Below are 20,225 nucleotides of genomic sequence, written 5' to 3'. Positions count from 1 at the left end.
GAAATACATATTTAGATACAATACGATATAATTAAGTTTTTTTGAACATAACAATACTCTCTCGTAGCTAATTTTAAAATTTTCAATCGGCATCGGCAGCTCACAAATTTCCCACAACAATCTTCCTAATAGCTGAAACTGAACCTAGGAAAATGTAGCTGCAGGTAGTGCAGGTACATATTGGGCTAACTCAAGTTTTGGGTGAGCAACACTACAAATTTTATTATACAAAATGGTGAATGTGTCAAAAAACAATTCAGGTGTGGTAAAGGACAATTGAGTTAAGGCGTCGTTTTTGTCTAGGTATAGATTTTAAAAAATTTTCAATTCTAGTGCCTGACATTCCAGACAAGTGTTTCTCTACAAATTTAGTAACAAATCAATGGAAAAATATGTTTTTTTTTTAAGTAAGAATACGTGAACAAATGGCATGGCAATTTAGACAATAAGTTGTGGACACGCCTTTTACACGCCTCATACACTTTTCCAATGACAAAAAAGGATCTTCTTATCGGAGGTTGGCTTGGCGTAGGTCAGTTATTAGCAGCAGCTCTACGTATGGTCTACGGTGCAGTGTATTAATAACCGTGTATTTGTTATTACATCGGTTAAAAATCCCAAATTTTACAAACGTGGAATTAACGGATATGGTGCTCGCGAACGGTGAGGGGTGTGGCGGATGGCAACGTGATCGAAGCGCAAATACTGTACCGGGAATACCGGGAACAGTTTCCAGACAGAGTTGTCCTTGGGAAGGGAATTTTTGGATATTTGTGGAGAGCACCTTTGAAAGTTGACAGGTACAGGTATGTTCCCACATCAACAGTGTCCGGACGAAATAGTACCGGACAAGTCGACCAGTACAACTTTGCGTAATACCCCACTCACATATAAACACGATTCAGCTGGTTCGTTTTCAATAACAGGGAACCAGCTGAATCGTGTTTATGTGCGAGCGAGGGATTACGCACAGTTGTACTGGTCGACTTGTCCGGTACTATTTTGTCCGGACACTACACATCAATAACAGAATCATATAATTTTCAGGTATTTTAGTTGTAACTTCCAAAAACTCTTGCGCGTTAATGAAAGGCCAAAACAAAAAAACATTTTTTCTTCATGCTCCATGATTACCGTAAACTGCCTACCTTCTTTGGTGTCCGTCCTTTTTGACACACCCGATATATGTATGTATATTGTAGCACTACAGGCCATTTAGACCCATGGCTTAGTCTCAATATTCTATACCACACTGTCCACTTAGTTACAACTCCTCTTAACAATTTGTCTCCATTGATTTCTGTCATGTGACGCTTTCCTCCAGTCGGTTACGCCCAGAATTCTTAGGTCTGCTGTTACTGTCTCCAACCATTTCTTCTTCGGTCTTCCCCTCCTCTTCATTCATTCTTCTCTCTCCAGCAGCGCTTTCTTCGCATATCTCTGCTCTGCCATCCCACCAACATGACCTAGCCACCTTATCCTTTGTGCTTTGATATGCTGCACTATACCGCTGTGCCTGTATAGTTCCTTTATTTCTCTATTTGTTTTTCTTCGCCATCCTCGGTTCTCGTCCCCTTAAATATTTTCCTCAGCATCTTCCTCTCCCATGCTTCAAGTTTTATCTCGCTATTCTTCGTTAACACCCAGGTTTCACACCCGTACACCACCGCCGGCCTCACCACTGTCCTGTATATCCTGATCTTCGCTTCTCTGGAGATTTCTCTTGACGTTATCATTCTATTTAGTGAGCCCATTGCCTTGCTTCCTTTGCTCATTCTCTTGTCTATCTCCGGCTCTTCATCGTTATCGTAGCAGACTGTCACTCCTAGATAGTCAAAGTTGTAGCTTTTTGTTTCTGTTCTGAACTTGCTGTACGGTTCGTCAGTACGTCACTTGTTATTTCCTGCTTCATTATTAGGTACTATTGCGAGCACGGAATTTCGGGCAGACTTGAAATTTGACTGATATAAAATGTGAAATAGGCTTTAGGTGCTAGACGTATTAATAACCTCATTTTAATATCCACTATTGCCACATATCATTTTCACAAATTGCATTCATCAATCCTGAAAAGTGCAGGTGCTTAGATGTGATTTTCCGAAAACTGAACAGTGTTTTATTAAATTTTGGAAATCAATAGTCAAAATGTAAAATAATTGTGCATAATATTTGTGACAGTTTATTTGAAGTCCAGTCAAAATTAATTATGACATTTATGACAATAAAGCTTAAACTACATTGGGTTTTTTTAAATGACATTTAAATTGCTGCCCGAAATTCCATGCTCCCAATAGTACTTCGTTTTCTCTTCGTTTATTCTCAGTCCATAACCCCTCGGGCAGCCTTTTCCAGTTTGCCAAATGCTTTTTCTAATTCCTTTTTTGACCTTGTTATCAGTGCCACGTCGTTTGCATGCCATGTTGTTTTCGGTGGTATAGGTACTACAGTGTTTGCGCAATGGGATTTTCCCTTACATTATAAAAATAAACGTTATGTTCCTCCAATAAAATTTGTAGAAAATCAAAATAACCTAGGAAACACTAGTGTAACGCACGGTATGACTTTATACCGTAAGGGAAAATGCCTTGGCGCAAACTCACTAATATCGCGGCCAAAATACTTTGGTCGTCAATGTTACATAAATGACATTCAATTGTAAAGCAAGCTTTAGGATGTTTAACCTTATTTTTTACTGTTGTCAAAATTATTTTAATCCGTCAGTGTCATACGGGCGGGGTAAATCCCAGCTGCGGAGGCAGCATCCAAAAGCAAAAGATCAACATGGTCGCGGTTTAGACAACCTTCAGAAGCAAGTAAGACGATTCTACATTTATCAAAAACTGAAGATGTCATATTTTTGACAAGAATAATTTAAAATTGTCGTGTATATTGACATTAATACTTTATTTACATTTGAAGTGTCAAAAAGTGACGACCAAAGTATTTTGGCCGCGATAGTACAGTGTGGAATAAAATAATAAAATGATTTACATCTAGTTACCTTTGGAATTTTTGCACATGTAAATTTTCCTGTACCGCTCTACTTTTTTTTTCGAAGTGCCGAACTGCCGAACTATTAGTTCTGTCAATAAATGTCATCAACGAATTGACAATTGTTACAATTTACTAAATTGAATTAACAAACGTTGGTGGCCACTTTCAAGTGACTTGCTTTTGTTAGCTCCTTTTTAATTTCAATCTCAACTTTGCATTCATATCATCCCTTCGCAATAAATTACATTTGGAATTTGGATAAATATTTTGAGGTTAGCCTTTCTTTTTTTGTAGAGCGGCATTTCGTATTTTTACAAGGGTAATACAAAGGTAACTATAATTTGTTTCAAAATCAAAAATCCACCAACACTGCATTCTACCTCGAAAATACAACCGACAACGTCGCCAACTTTTGTTTTTAGTGTGTTTGAAAGTGTCAGAAAAACGTGGGGTTATGAAATAAAACTGTTGACAGCCGTTTTGGTCGTAGTTCATCGTGTTTTTTAAATTCTTCGAAGCACTTAATGAACGCTCGCTTTAATTTAGCGGTTAAAAGATTCCTTGTTTTTCGAGGCATTTTTATAATTTGATATTTGTGACACACTAAAGGTCAAATTTTGGCGGAAGGTTAGGCCAACCCAGAAAAATGAAACTTATTCTAGGGATTTCTTTTTTTCTGCCAACATAATTCAACAGGTGGTGGATTTTTGATTTTGAAACAGATTATAGATGTAAATCATTTTATTCCACACTGTACTATTCCTTGCGTGTAGATTTTGCTATCTCTGAAAGGTGAAAACTGCTTCTAAAACTCTATTAAATAGCATTGTGGATAGTGGGTCCCCCTGTCTGACTCCAAAACTTTCCGATAGTCTTCCGTCTGTTGAGATTTTGTTCCGCATATCTGTCAAACCGATTTTAGTTTGTTCGGGATCTTCAGTTTTTTCATCTCTTTTTAGTTTTCCTCCAATGTATTTCTGATTTTCTGCTGGGATGCCATTTTCTCCTGTACTTTCATTGTTTTTTAATTTATCAATTTCTTCGTTTTCTTGAGGTTCCAAATCCTTCACTTACTCTTCATAGCTATCGGTATTCAAGACTTCATCAAAGTAGGTACTCCATCCACCAAGGCCATCCACCTCTTCAGCTTCTCTTCAACTTTCCCTATCCATTCCCCGTTCTTCTTTCTCAGGTATGTCGTCGTTTTCTGTTGGGTCTCTCTTGCTTTCCTTGCATCCTGGTAGAAGTTCCTAGTTTCTTTATTTTTGTAACTTTCTTCTATTGTCCTTAGCTTCTTTGTTAAATGATCTCTTTTTTTTTGCCTGCATACTCGTTTCGCTGTTTTCCTTGCTGCCTCGTATCTTTTTTGATTCTCTTCTGCTGTCTATTTAGTATCATTAATCTTGCCTGGTCCCGTTCTTCTAGAACCTTTTTGTATTTTTCGGTGAATCAGTCCTTGTTTAACTTGGATCTTCTTGGTCCTGGTTTTTAGTCCTTGGTTTTCCTGCAAACTTTCCTTTTAACCGGTCCCATTCTGTCTGAATATCCTCTTCCTGTGGTATATGCAACCAATAAAACACGTTTATTCTTTTATTGAAATGACGTCATGGTATTTTTATTTTGTGAGAATCTGAGAAAGGTATGAGTCATCGGTAATTAATAATTATTACGTCGTGTTTATATTCGATAGTATTCCTAGGGCGATACGTGAAGTTAGTTAAAACAGCGTTCAAGAAAATTTTAGATCAGTGTAGTGCGAGATGATGACGTGATGAGTCTTTGAGTTACAGAAAAGAAAAGCTAATGCATACAAGATCTCTGATACAAGTGAAGCAGTAAGCAGTAAAGTAAGTACGATATTGGGGATATTGCTAAATCGGTGGTAATTAACGTGTAAAAAAGGTTGTGACACGTCCTGGGTCTTAAGACCTTCACATTTGTTATTTTCGATCATGTTTTCTTGCATGGCAGTTGTATTCTCGTTGATCTTTTGTTTAAGTGACATAAACGTAACCTAACTTTTTCGTTTCAGATTTTATGGAAATTTCGAATAGCGTGAATTATTCGTTATTAACTTTAGTGGTCATTCTGTGGACGACTTATTTTTCAAGTTGTGGTCTTGTGTCTTGAGGTCTTGTACAAAATGAGCAGTTTGAACTTTAACGACAACCACAAATCCCTCAACAACATGAAGAAGAATCTAACCCTAGACTTGAACCAGTCGAAATTAAATTCAGGCCTGTCGTTATTGGCGTCCCCCGACATCAGTTCAGTCCTAAAACTGGACACCCCAGATCTGCTAAAAGTGGACACACCTACCATCGAAAACATAATTTTGGCGAACAACATCACGAGTTCTTCATCGCCACCACTGATTTTTCCCACGCGTGATATCACCGTCGAACAGGAGAAATTCGCTGGAGGATTCGTCGACGCTCTCAATTTCCTGTACAACGGAAACTCACAGCAAGGTTCTGACAGCAGTGCCAGCACCGTGTTCAACAATCAGTCAGATTTTATACCCATGATCAAAGAAGAGCCACAGACCGTACCTAACGTGAGCACGACGTCGCCAATGTCACCAGTCAACATGGAGTGCCAGGAGAGGATGAAATTGGAGAGGAAGAGACAGAGGAATCGGCTGGCCGCCTCCAAGTGTCGGACAAGGAAGTTGGAGAGAATTTCAAAATTCGAGGATAAAGTAAAAGTGTTGAAGAACGAAAATGCTGAATTGACGTCAGTGGTTAACCAGCTGAAAGAACACGTGGGATTGTTGAAGTTGGAGGTGATGGAACATGTTAATGGTGGGTGCCCCATCATTAACACTCAATACTAGATTAAGATGTCCATTGCTTGTTAGAAAATCCAAGTTTAAGAGCTACATAGGTTGTTTGTAAGATATTTATATTTTTTATAATAAATATACACCTAGAAAGTGAGTTTTGTACTTTGGTGCTAACTGAAAGTTGCAAAATGTCGCTCTGAAAATAAAGCTTAAAATGTTTACATGCCATACAAAAATTATTTTTAGAATGATGTCTACCAAATGATTATATCGTATTATTTCTAGTGTAACGTAAATTATTGTATGGTACTCTTGTGAAAAGTCCATTGTCTTACTCACTCGCATACACCGCTCGACTGCGCCTGGCGCCATATTACCGTTCGTAAAGCAATGGATCATTTTCAACACTTGTAACATAAATAACTATTAAAACTGTTTTTATTTTTATTGTAGTCTATCACATTTTTATTAATAAATTGCAAGATCTGTAGCTTCTGTTTTACAATAAATAAAATAGACTCTTGTTATAATGACAACATAAATATTGACTATACATACACTGCATATACCGAACCAGATCTTTCCGAGTCACCATTCCTACGATCATGGCCGTAGCAATGACTATAGCTACGCTATATACGGTCGTTTCAACAGCCGTTTTAATTTAACATTGATCGAAATGTTCCTAAAACAAGTGAAAATCGTCCGGTGAATGGCGACCTCCACGGCAAAAATTACTATTGTCAAAGTGACAGCTTTTAGTGAGAATTTTGTGGATTTAGAATAGCACGGGTAACAAATTTGCGACTCAAAGGCCCGGTTGTACATATACAACGTGTAACAGAAATAAGTAGGTACATTAATTTTAACCGGTAATAGAACTCGTCATGATGAACAATTTTTCTATGTTGTACCATGGCCTACTAAATCTGAACTGCGCTGCGCTTATTACGGCCGTAACAAACTAGCTGAATGATTGATTCGGCTAACCTCAAAAAATCTACCCTTAACTAGCGCCATCTCTTTAAAGATATTAAACTACAAATCAACTAAATTGCCACAATAATTTAAATTTCCTTGAATTTCATCACGGTTGAAGTACAAACAAGGGAAAATAGTGCGTTACATGCGGAGAAAATAACAACAGTTATTTTCAAATTCCCAGCAACCTCCAAACCAAATCCGAAATTAATAAAATTATAAAAAAAAAAATAAATGAAACATTTCACTGTGATACATGTCTCTTCTTTATTATCTACAGCAACTCCAAGACCCTTGTTACGATTAGTTTGGCTTCAAGACCGTGGGGTCTGTAAATTTGTGGGGCTTTTAAAAAACTTTGCTAATATTGCCACACAAATATTATCATATTTAATTCCAAAAAAATCCTTGTCAGCCACTGGTTACTACTTTGCATCCACATTTAATATATTCCATAATTTACCTGTGATAAACACAAAGATAAAATTTGTATAGTTATTATCCAATTATTAATGAAACCAATTTTAAACATTTGTTAATAAAAAAAAAAACAGATTACATAAAAATGAAATCCATTCAGAATAAAATCACAAGTAGGAAGGTTTTAAAATTATAAACTTACAAGAAAGGTATTGTCTTCCTGCAGATAGATAGTTTTACTTTTAATTTTTCTACTGTGCTCTATCCATTTTCAGATTTTGCAATTCCATTTAATATATAAATATTACGTTTCATAATTTGATTATTGTAATTATTAGGTATTCTTACGTTCATGAAACGTATTCGTGAAAATTTATTTTGCGTCAAAATGACAAAATAGAAAGTGTTAACCTAACAAAATAAACACGTTATGTGATTGTGATTGGATAATTTCAATTCAAATTACATTTTTCTTTTCCATTTGGCTAACAGATGGAGTTGGTTAAGGGTACATTTTTTGAGGTTAGCGGAATCAATTGCTCCATTGAAAATCCGAGCTTTGTTACGGCCGTAATAAGCTTAGCGCAGTTCAGATTTAGTAGGCCATGGTTGTACCACTTTTTCGAAATCGGCAATTTTTTTTTACATTTCCCCCCCCCCCCCCCATAAATTAACGAGCCGTTCAGCCGCGTACGTAAACCTTCTAAGCACAGCGACCACGTAACGTGGTCTCCAGTGGCGGGTAGCGAAATTCGTGAAAAGTTTTAAACAATTTTAACTCATTTTTGCATTTGCTTTTTGCATTTGCAACAGCACTTTTATTGCATTAGTCATTGGAAATTACTCTAAAACTGTACTTATATGGAAAATATTCAACCCAAACTATGATTTTCTGGTCCCTTTGTCCCTTTATTTGGTTCAAAAATATGAAAAAAATGCTGTTGCAGATGACAAGTGGTTTTTTGCAACTTGAGTCAACTATACAGGTGGTCCCGATATAACCTGCCAAAAAAGTTCTGGGTCATTAGAAGGATCTAACAAGTCCAAAAAACCCCTGTTCATTAGGTCCAAAATAATGGGGATAAATTAACCCCTATCCACACCCATTCGACGCTACTGACCACAAAAATACGTACCTACTCAGGAATTAATTGTTGGTGTTTGTAAGGATGACAGTATCTAAGCAACATAGGTACCTGCATTTGCAACAGCACTTTTATTGCATTAGTCATTGAAAATTACTTTATAACTGTACTTATATGGAAAATATTCAACCCAAACTATGATTTTCTGGTCCCTTCGTGCCTTCATTTGGTTCAGAAATATTAAAAAAATGCTGTTACAAATGACAAGTGTGTCTTTGCAACCTGTACTGTTGGGGACACGGAAAACTGGGCAGATGTGTCATTCAGTTGTCAAAATTTCTAAACCATACCTTAGCTACTCATAACCAAGCTTAAGTTAATTTGACAGTTTTTTTTTTAAATATCAATCATAATGACAGTAAAGGTGCATTTACATTGACACTTTTTGAAATGACAATAACAGACTGCCCAGGATTCCATGTCCCTCATTCATTGTACCGAGTTTAGGGGGAGATTCACGAAACTTTGCAAATCGTTAACGAAACGGCAAATATGTACAATACTTCTACAATGTCGGTTGTCATAGTTTTGAATTTGCAACGCCTTATCGAGCCTTACCGAGTTTCGTGAATGACCCCCTCAGGAATTAATTGTTGGTGTTTGTAAGGATGAGAGTGGGTATCTAAGCAACATAGTTGCAACATGTTACGTTAATAAATTTCTTTATTAACCTCCGGGTTACATTTCTTTCGTCGACAGCTACTTACAAAGACTTACGACTACTAAACTTAATCTAAAACTTACCCTAACTTACAAACTAGCCTTAACCTAAACCTTACACTACCCTTAAACCTACACTTCACCTCACGGTGGTCCTTCTTCACTACACGCGTCTCTTCACTAGTCACCCCTTGTCCTCGTCTTCGAAGTAAGTCCCGGAAAGGGGGACCACCACCGCACCACCTGCCGAGCTGGATCCTGCACCCTGGTCCGTCGGCTCTGATCTTGACCGCGGAGGATCCAACCGGACTACTCCGGGAGATCTTCTTCCGGCTCCGACCCTCGCCGCCGCCGTCCTGCTACAAAAACAACGAAATCAGCAGAGGCGAAGCAAGATAAGGAGGACACAAAAAGTTGTCCGTCCCGATAACGACTCGATTCCTGACAAGGTCACGGTATCATCGGGACGAACAACACATGTTCAAAAAAATGAATGTCTAGGGGAAAACATTTACCGAGTTCGCCCTTATCCAACTGGAAAGTCGGAGACGAAGATCCTCCCTTCGGTGCGGGGTTGTGGAGGCGCTTCCTCGGTGAGTGGGGACGGCGTCCCAGCGATCAGGGGAAGAAACTATCCGCACTAGGCGTCGGTCGCAACACAAGAGGACCTTTTCATTGAGGGGCCCCCCAATCCGCCCCCGGCGTTAGGCGTCGGTCCACACAGGGCGCTGACCTACTTCTGGGACCCCATCACGTCTTCACACCTTCACATTGGAACTGCCCATCCACCACTCTCACCTCAGTCCACTTCTGCGACGGTCGTGCCGTCCAAAAAAAAACCTCGCTCCGGAAGGCGCGAGTGTCTTCCGCAGGATGGTGAAGGCGAGAAAGTTTTCAAACGTAACAGTACCGGAATCGTTTATGACAAATCTCAAATCTGACAAACTAAATCAAATTAATGACATTTATTGAAAAAAAACGCTGTACACTGTGTGCGTTAATTCATCAGCTTATTTAGGTACAAAAGCTGATTTTGTAGACTGAGATGAGTGAGTAATAAATAAAGTGGTGTTCCTCAATGTGTAAATAAATGTAGAGGTAGGTAGTGTCTGCAAAATTGTGGAAGAACTGTGTAATAAGAGTATCGTCTTAATTGTGGTTAAATAGCCAAAATAATGTATTGAATAAATTTATTTACACTTTACATATTCGTACTTTCAACTCTAACTTGGAATATCTACTAACTAATGAAAGGTAAACTAGACTAGAAAAATGATTTTATAATAAATGTTCTGTGTGCCTTCCGTTGGCATTTAAGCACATTTGAGTACGCCGGTACCAATTTTCATAAACAGAATTCAGCATTTCTGGGTTTTTACGAATCTGGTTCGCGGCGTCTGTTACGCGTTTCTGGAGTTGGCCTTTTGTATTTATTTCAACTTCGTATACCAAATCTTTCGTGTGGGCCCAAAAATTAAAATCCAGAGGGGTTAAATGGAGGATCGGGGACGCCATCGTATTGGAATCAGTCAGAACCAACCTCACATAAATGCAGATGTACCTAGCTCCACAAAAGTCGGAAGGATTCCTTCAGGAAAACGCTCGCCGTATGGTCGCCCTGCCGGTCTTGAATTACCACGTGTTTCGCCATAGATTTATAAATGCAAATCGGCGTATTCGTGTTTTGTGAATTTCATAACTTTTTGAAGGATTCGCAAATTTAAAATTAAACTTGACAAATGTCATAGGTGTTACAGGTACCGTTGCTAAAGAAATTGCAGCCAAGTAACCAGAATTACCTTTTTAAAACCGATTAACTCATTAGCGTACAGCAAATTTTGACCAAATTTTCAATTATTTTTATCTCGAAAACGAAAAGACTTTTATTAGAAACATTTTTTGTGTATGAGTTCTACTCATGGTCACCTATTACTGGATTTTTTCTGGAAGGTTATATCGGGACCATTCTGTATATTAAAATACAGGGTGTTAGGTAAATGTCCGGCCAACGTTTAACTGGTAATAGTATTCATCAAATGTGACATAAAAGCTTAGTAACTTTTTTACCAAAAGTTCTTCAAAAACCATTAAAAAATCGGCGAAGATTTTCCACAAATTTTGTTACCCGCCTATAGATGCCTTATTGTACAATAATTAGCTTTAAAAATCGTAGCAACAGCTAAGTTTTGTATCTGACAATTATCAATTGGAACAAATGTCACCATCTTGTCACCTTAGACAGTCCCTTGTAATTGTAACCAATTTAATTTTTGGAAGAAAATAACTACAATAACGTTTAATACAAAATACAAAAATTAAAGTAAATGCTCAAAGTGGCCCCCATCTGCGTCTACGCAAGCATGAGCTCTCCGTATTAATGAATCTTGAACCCGCAACATTCCACGATGATTTCGGATGTGTTCAGCTTCAGCAGCACCCGGTTTAAAAGATCGTCTTGGTTTCCAACAGGTGTTTTGTATACCAGGGCTTTCATGTGTCCCCACAGATAAAAATCACATGTATTGAGATCCAGGGATCTGGGGGGCCAAGTAGTAGGACCACCTCTAGAGGTTGTTTTTGTAAGAGGTACATAGGCGGAGCCAACAACCTGCGCGAAGCTGACGTCATAGTTATGAGCAGTGGCGTAACCAAACTATTTCAATTTATTTTATATTTTTTATTAATTAAAACGTCGTTCTATTCCATTTGTCTTACAGAGAACAATGTTCTAGAGTGCAGGTTTCTATTAAGAAATACAATTTTTTGTCGTTTATTACAACACAATCTTCAATACAACACAACAAAATTAAACTTGGGTACCACAACTGAAAAGCAGGACGCCACTGAATGTACGAACAGCTGATTGATTTAGCAGAGTGGGGCACAAGCGAACCAACGTTGGTTTACTGCGCAACTATACGGTGTGTACCTCTTACAAAAACAACCTCTACCAATCCATCGCTGTGGATATGTCACGTTTAAAAAATTACGCACATTTCTGCTGAAATGAGATGGCGCGCCATCGTGCATGAACCACATTTCAACACGAACTGCAAGTGGCAACTCTTCCAAAAGTTCAGGTAACGAATTTCTTAAAAAAATTAGATAAATGTCAGCGTTTAATCGTTGTGGTAATATCCATGGACCAATTAAAACATTGCCTATAATCCCTGCCCAAACATTTACTGTGTCACCGGGCACCGTTTGCGTTTCGGTTTTGCTAAAATTAGTATAATAATTTAGTAGAGAGTAGACTCTATCCTGGTAACTAGGGGCGTTTGTCGATTGTTGATTGGCTGCACTGTTATTGTCAAAATTGTTAGATATGACTGTTCTGTGGATGTGACAGGTGACATTTCAAGAGTAGGTGCAAAATAAACACAATTATGGAAGAAAATAAGTTCAATTACAGTGTTCAACTACAAACTTACAACTTGTGGAAAAACTTTGCCATTTGTGCTGTAAATTTTCCGTAATGTGATTTGCTAGTGATATTGAGCGAATGATTAGAATTTTTTTTATAATGAGGTGGGCAAGTTTACAGCAAGCTGGAATTATGATGTGGGAAGACATAGACAATACTATAGAAGTGTATGTTGTCTCTGTAAGCTGATTGGAAAGTAAAACTTTTGTATGGCGATTAAATGTTTCTTCACATATTCGAATAAGTGTAAAAAAGCAGCTACTTGGAAAATGTAAACCTCCAAAATTTCGCTTTGAACTATATATCTGAACATTGTCGTCACAGTGATTGTTGTCCTCAAGAGTGAAAATAAAATGTAAATTTTATGTTAACTATTTAGATTTGCTTGCATTTACTTCACAAAGTCTGTGGCAACTAGGCTGCCAATTCAATGGTTTCCCAATATTTTGGATCCACAATTGTCTGCGTGACGCATCGTTTGGGAACTGAAACATTTTAATACCTCTTTCTGATCTGGCAGAACAATAAGGTGCCGTGCAACCAACCATTTTAAGAAATTTTTCTGTTTTGAATTTGGCGCTTGACCGAACTGACAGATATTTGAAGCTTGATAGTAAACAGTAGATGCTGCCAACAGAAAATGTAACTCTCAAAAACTCCCCTAGGAACCAGGATCGAAGGATCGAGCCTACTTTCCCTTATATACCACTCTAATGTTGACTCAAGTTGCAAAAAACCACTTGTCATTTGCAACAGCATTTTTTTCATATTTTTGAAGCAAATAAAGGCACAAAGGGACCAGAAAATCATAGTTTGGATTGAATATTTTCCATATAAGTACAGTTTTAAAGTAATTTCAAATGACTAATGCCATAAAATTGCTGTTGCAAATGCAAAGTGGTTTTTTGCAACTTGAGTCAACTTTAGGTTTTGCTAGTGCAGCTTAGTCCCAACTTCTCTAAAAAATAGGCGGCGCCGGCCGAGAAAAGTCAAGTTAGTTTTTACACTCAACAAGCGTCGTGTCATTTCACTCCTCTCCCCAAAAAACGAGACTGCGGCTCTTTTCAGAGCCTGGCTCCGGTAAAAGTGAGCTGGGCTACGAGACGGCGATCTTCTTCGACAGAAGAACGCTTCGAGAGACGGGACGAATTGGCTCTTGTGGGAGTCGTTCCGACGAAGCAGAGGCATCGGTCAACAAAACGACACCGGTCCCGATCACACCTCGAGGGCCGGTGGTCGTCTCGGTGCTCTGGTTGAGGGGCTGCCGCACTGCCCGGACGGCACTTGGAAAACGACGCGATCCGCAAACTCGCGCACAAACTGGGCACCCACCTGTCTCTGGCACGCCGTAGTGTTTAGGCATTCTCCATACACCAAATGCACATCAGCATATTCACTGATAGAATATTGTGCCATTTTATAATCTTGTCAAAATGACAAATTCAAATATCAATGATAATGCTAAGATACCATTTGTAAATCATAAATTATCTAATAAAGGTGCATTATGGTGAACGGCTCGTCAAAATAAAAGGGGGAAATCAAGGGAAATAATACAAAATAATTTTTGGAATTGGCCAAAATGTTACTAAGCTTTTATGTCATATTTGATGAATACTATTACCAGTTAAACGTTGGCCGGACATTTACCTAACACCCTGTATAAGTTGCAGAAGGCATCTATTCAAGTACGAATTTGAAATTGAGTTGAGGAACAAATGAGTGCTTGAAGGACCTTTTGCAACGAATCTTTTGTACTATTTTTTCTATTTTGCCGCTTTATACCATTTTATAAATAAAAAAATAAAAATTTTAAATGTAGGGAATTTTGCGGTGGTTGGTTACATTTTTTATGTGGCATAATTTTAGTCGACTGTGAAAAACATTAATTTAAAACGTCAGATTTTTTTTATTTTCGCATTTGATATTAGAAAATGAATGCTGAAGAAAGTTTATCACTAACGCCGCCGCAAATTAGGTAAATTGCACAAAAGACGTTAGAAAATTTACTGCCGGAGAAGTCCAAATCCCAGAATGAAAATTAAACGTTTTGTTCACTGTTATTTATTAATTTGCTTTGTTCTATGCGAGATTTATTTTTTGACATCTGTCAGTTGACACTTCACGCTACCAACATCAATACAGTAAATTTTACTAGTCTATTCTAACACGCCAACGACCTATTAAAGCACTCACATGACGTCATTTGAGTGCTAGAATAGACTTATTCTAAATGCAAAATAGAAAAAGCTTAGTTAACATCGTGTCAGCTAACAACGCGTCAAGTCGGAAATCCGCCCATTTGATTGGCTGATTCATATAAAATGTTAAATATCCTCCAATCAAATCGCTTGACATTATGTTAACTTCAACAACGACTTGACATCGCTTTATGCAACTCATGTAACCGGATCTAAATTCCCTGTAGACCCGAATGACCGTGGAGGGAGAAAAGACTGGAGATGGTATTTCCTATGCTTCCCATGTTAAAAATCCGAACCCTCTAAAAGCACGTGCAACAACCTTTTATGACCCAGTCCACAATGCGCTAGATAAAGAAGCACAATGCGCCTGGAAGGAAGGCGAAGGAAGCCATTGGCCTAGCGTCTATATTCAGAAACCTTTTATGACTCTGTAGTTTTCGCGGACCGGTACACTTATTTGAATTAGTGCCATCTCCAGTCTTTTCTCCCTCCACGCGAATGACGGTAGACTCCAGTCAGGTTCCGTGCCAGTCAGTAATCAATCGCTTCGTGAAGGGACATTAGGTGGGGATGTGCAGCAACCTTGTCAAACCACAGAATATTTCGTTCGACCGTTCTGTGGTTTGACAAGGTCAATTTATTGGTAAATAAGAGTGGTTGGTACTTGATGACGTAACATGTTCTTCTGAAATAGTTTTACCTCTATTGGTTGGATATTTGGACCGCGCAAGTTTCCCCCATCAAATGTCCCTTCAGCCCTTAACAGAACTCTACGTATACAGTGTGAACATAAAGTTTAGAACAAAATTCATAGTAGCGTTATGCGATGTTTTTTCGAAAATCGCTCGGACAGGGCGATTTTATTTTGAAAAATGCCATCCTGTGACGTCCAACTTGTTTAAACGACGTCATCACCAATTTTTTTAAATAGCAACCCCCACTTTTTCATCTCTTTCTGATAGACCTTCCTACTAACTAAACGATGAAGTAAAAAAAATTGGTACCTTACATAACAATTTTTTTTGAGAAAATGGCAAATTTTATTTTAAAAAATTAATTTAATTTCTACTGTGTTCAGTAAGTATAACAAACAGGGCTTCCATTGGTGTAGTTTCATTAGCGCCGGATCGAGGTATAGTCCAATTTTTACCCTTTTAAGGTGACGTCACGATTTCCTTCCCCGCTTTCTCTTTATTGAAACGACAGAAACAGAAAAAAACAAAAAAAAAGGCACGTTTATTTATTGATGGTCACTTTGAGGTTATTTTATGCTCCTGTCAATTTGACAATTTTTAATTTCTTTCACTTATTATTACATATAGTGAAATTTTTTTAATAAACAATTGTCAGTGTCAAAATTAAGTAAAAAACCATACTGTACCACCCTAAAATTTGGACATATGGACCAGCTGTATAACAATTTGACACCAAGTCATGGTTAAGGTTATGTTCACTTCACTTCCCGTACCTTTCTTCCGTGAATTCATTTTCAAAACAAATTTAATGAGAAATCAGGAGAAACCTTTTCGAATTTGAAATAAACTCTCGCTCGTTAGAGCGCAGGCTCAGTTACATAAAAAAAATGTTGACACTCAATGTGACCAATCGTATTATCAAGAAAATCACAGTTTGGCTCATACCATATTAAAAAAATTCAACTATACATTGATTACAAACATAACCTTTCGAAGCAATTGTCAACAAATTTGACACATTTAGGTATAGTTATTTATGATCAATTCAAATTTGTTTCTGATCCTAGCTCAAACATCCGTAAAGTTACTAGATAATGACGTCATCGCAAAAGGGTAAAAATTGGATTATATCCATCCCTTTTTCACCAAAAAAACACATTCTTTTCACAAATTTTTAGTATAAAAAATATATCATCGTTGTCTGTTTATAGCAATTTGGCCACGTATAGCTAGGATAGCGTTGATGTTCCCGAATCCGGGGTTGCTGGATTACTACAAAAAAATAAAAAATATGGATATGCAGACTGATTCACACAATTTTCCGAGCCTTACAAAATTTAAACGCAGTCCGTAACACGTTTTTCATTCATAACTTGATCCAAAACATGAATAATTTAAAACTTTTGTATGGTCTGGACATCCCTCACAAAAGTTTCAATTATAAAAATTGAAAAATAGCAGTAATCGACAATATTGTTTTTATTTAAGAAACTGACTCGTATATCTATTATATCAACCTTTTTGTCATGCTAACACATTTTAATTAACAAAAGTTATTTCAGAATTATACAAAAAAGAATTGTCAAGTGATTGTCAATAATGCCAGGAGTGTCCAGATTTCATATAACTGAATAACGAATTACTGGCTGCATTTAAATTTCGTTAGGGTCAGAAAGTTATGTGAATCAGTATATAACGGTGTTTTTTTTTAATTTGGCGTCGAAGTTGGCGTTGAAGAGTTGATTGTGAATGCACCATAGACTATACGGATAACGGATCAGCTGTTTAAATCTTACGCTCTTATGTTCTCAATCGACTCTCCAACGCCAAATTTAAAAAAACACCCAGGAATGTAGCGCTCTGAAGACGACGCCCGTGGTTGGAGTCCCTCGTCATGATCGGGCTAGGGGGAGGAATCCCCCGGGTGAGTTACTGTATATCCTTGGTTTGTGACAGATGCGTCAGGTGTTTATCGTTTACATGTTTGTACCGTCCCATTGAGCAAACCCGAGTGCGGACCTGTGCTTTACCGTTTGAATGACTGAACGAGGTGGAGGTGAATCCGATTGTAGATTACTGTACGACTGTAGCTGAGATTGAATATTCAATACGATGGACCACCTGTATTGCTGGATGTAAGAGAGAAGCACTCGCCGGCATTTGGAAAAGGATGCCATGTCAGGTAACTGCGGATGGCTATAAGATATTCAATTGTGGGTAATTCCGCCTGTTTTGCCGCTGTTGCATTCTTTAAACTATTATTTTTCAATGAAGTTTTTTCGAAAACTGTTAAATGATGTCCACATTTCTATAATTTTTAAAAACTTTTGTGATAAAAAACAGAACTTTTAAATGAATTTATCGAATTTAATGTATCAATAAAATAAACATCTATCAATTTATCGGTTTATTAAAACAGAATTTTTTAGAAAGAGAACATTGCAGTTTCCAGATTATAATTTCATATCCGTTTATGATATGTATTTCTTTTTCTTAATGCCTAGTGCTAATTTCTATTGTAAAATTCTCGAAAGTATTCGTATTCTAAATACTATCCCTCCGTCACCCGGCGGCACGGCAATTTTGCCGGAGTACATACACTATTACGGATATTACTATCAAGTAATAGTGCAGTGCTTATCAACATAATTACCGGCGTCTCGCCTCCGCATTTTGACTTTGTTGTGTATTATGTTCTGTGTCAATGTTAAGGAATTTCCTCACGATATGACATGAATATAATAATATGTATACCTTTTTGAATTTCAACCACCAATGTGTTCTCTAATTCCAAAATTTTTAAATTTTTAAAAAGAGATTGCGGTACTATTCCCGTTGCTGAAATTATAAGTGGTAAAATAGAATTTTTTTCTAAACTCCAAAGATTACTCATAGCAACGGAGAGCTCTAAATATTTATTAATTTTTGTGTTATATGTATGTCTGTGTTATATTATGGGAATTTGGAACAGCTATATCTAAAAGATATGCTTGCTTTTGTTGTTTATTTAAAATAATAATGTCTGGTCTGTTATGCTGAATGTGAATGTCAGTTAAAACTGTGCGATCAAAATATAATTTGTAATTGTCATTTTCCAAACAACTTTCTGGTTTATAAATGTAATGAGGTTGTGTATCCTTTAATAAATTGAATTTAACAGCTAAATTCATGTGTATAATTTTAGCGAATATATCATGACGTTTCTTATATTTGTTTGAGCCAAAACGGTGCAAGAAGAAATGATGTGTTCAATGATTTCCCCTTCACTTCCGCAAATCCTACATTTATCGATGATCGATTTTAAATCGCATATGTGTTTTTTATAATTTCTTGTATTGATAACACGATCTTGTATTGCAAATATAAAACCCTCAGTCTCAGGGTGAATATTTGATTTCTTAAGCCATGCATGAGAAGCCTGAATATTAATTTCTGGTTGTTCCAGTTCTTTAAAATATCTCCCATGTAAAGACTTCTGTTTTATATTTGCTATAGTGTCAGGTATATTTGGCTCAACAATATCTGAAATGATATTATCACTTAAATTTAAAGGTGTGTAACCTTTATCTGCTGAAACCAAAGCATTAAAAAAAGTGTTATCTCGAGCGCTATTGAGAAAATAATTTTTTAGTGAAGCAATTTGATTGTGTTATTATTGTCTCTTATTATTGCAATTTTAAGAATAAGATCGTACATAATTACTAATTAGCTATAAAACTGTATGGGCTATTATCATTACCTAAAGCTTGGTAAAAAAAAAATGTACAATACAAAGTGGAAATAAATAACGGTAAAACTCCGAATACCTGCAATTTGTGAAGGTGTCAAAGAATTTGCCAACTTGGATATCTGGGTGCCAACGGCGTCTTTGGATTAGAGAAAATGTGTTTGCAATATATCGAGCCATCAAATTAATTTGTAATCGAGTCATCCATGGATTTGAATCCGTATGTCTTTTGCGATTGATATGTCGAGATCTAAGCTGTGTTTATTGGAGCGTGGTGTTCAAGTAACGACATATTATGATTTCAGATTCATGGACAATTCGATTACAAATTAATAATTAATACCGTTAAAAACTGCAGTTTTATTTTCTGATTTCACTGCCTCCACTCCTGATTCCTACTGAGGCCCGGCCTCAGTTGCCTCACCTGACAAGCCACCACTGCTTTAGATTTGAATTTTTTCTGTTTGTTTTGTCTCTAGAGTTATTGCATTGTTAAATACCACCACGTTTTCTTTAGACTCGCGTCAGGCGGCTCTTCAATTTATTTTCAAAGGAGTCGTCACGAAACAAATACTTGAATAAATGGTTGAATAAGTGTTTTGTATATTTCACAATGGGTGGGGTCACAAAAATATCGTTGTTGTCTTGATGATGATGAGTATGCTGCAATATGCGTGGACAGATTCCTTCGCGCCTTGCATGCGAGCAGTCTTGCTTTCCACCGTTGGGTCTGTGTGGTTTTCTGTACAAAGGTTCTTCCAAAAGTACTCTCGACTCGAAGTAGGTACGTCTACGTTCTTCTATTCTGCCCTCATACAATTCCCTGGCTGGACCTTTCAGGTTGGTTCGGGCCGCTTCTAGCTTGTATTCGTCTGACCAGTGGTGTAACGCGGCGGTCATGCTTAGCCCATTTAACTATGTCTGGCTGTCGTCTATGCCCTCTCTAGTGAATACTCTTATCGACTTGGAGAAGTCCGGAACCACGTAGTAACTCCTGCTGGTTCCCTCGGATTCTTGTGGGCTCTGATTTCGGGTACTCCTGTCTCGCTCCAGGAACATCCTGATCAACGCGGTTTGGTCGTTCTTGTTAGGAGGGACGCAGTGCTGCTGTGGATTGTTCACTTGATGGTTGGCCATCTCTTGATTCGTCTGGTTGAGCGTCGGCGTGGTAACGCACTTGCATTTGTGGT

General features: G+C 37.5%; 1 protein-coding gene and 2 long non-coding RNA genes across 3 annotated transcripts; 1 reads left to right on the top strand and 2 right to left on the bottom strand.

The window, feature by feature from the left end:
• The first annotated feature begins 5,137 nt into the window (after positions 1-5,137).
• On the top strand, positions 5,138-5,933 carry LOC138132566 (transcription factor Jra-like). The gene has a single exon (XM_069050122.1). It carries the CDS (start codon positions 5,138-5,140, stop codon positions 5,828-5,830), a length of 693 nt encoding a protein of 230 aa, XP_068906223.1. The 3' UTR covers positions 5,831-5,933.
• A 3,037-nt stretch (positions 5,934-8,970) lies between these two features.
• Positions 8,971-10,045, bottom strand: LOC138132568 (uncharacterized). The gene is made up of 2 exons (XR_011160108.1): positions 9,501-10,045; positions 8,971-9,344 (listed from the first exon to the last, which is right to left on the bottom strand). It is a non-coding gene; the product is annotated as an uncharacterized lncRNA (long non-coding RNA).
• A 1,680-nt stretch (positions 10,046-11,725) lies between these two features.
• Positions 11,726-13,855, bottom strand: LOC138132567 (uncharacterized). The gene is made up of 2 exons (XR_011160107.1): positions 12,955-13,855; positions 11,726-12,894 (listed from the first exon to the last, which is right to left on the bottom strand). It is a non-coding gene; the product is annotated as an uncharacterized lncRNA (long non-coding RNA).
• Positions 13,856-20,225: the final 6,370 nt, after the last annotated feature.

This window comes from Tenebrio molitor, chromosome 6 (assembly GCF_963966145.1).
Source record: "Tenebrio molitor chromosome 6, icTenMoli1.1, whole genome shotgun sequence".
NCBI lineage: Eukaryota > Metazoa > Arthropoda > Insecta > Coleoptera > Tenebrionidae > Tenebrio > Tenebrio molitor.
This window is presented reverse-complemented; position numbering and strand designations above follow the sequence as displayed.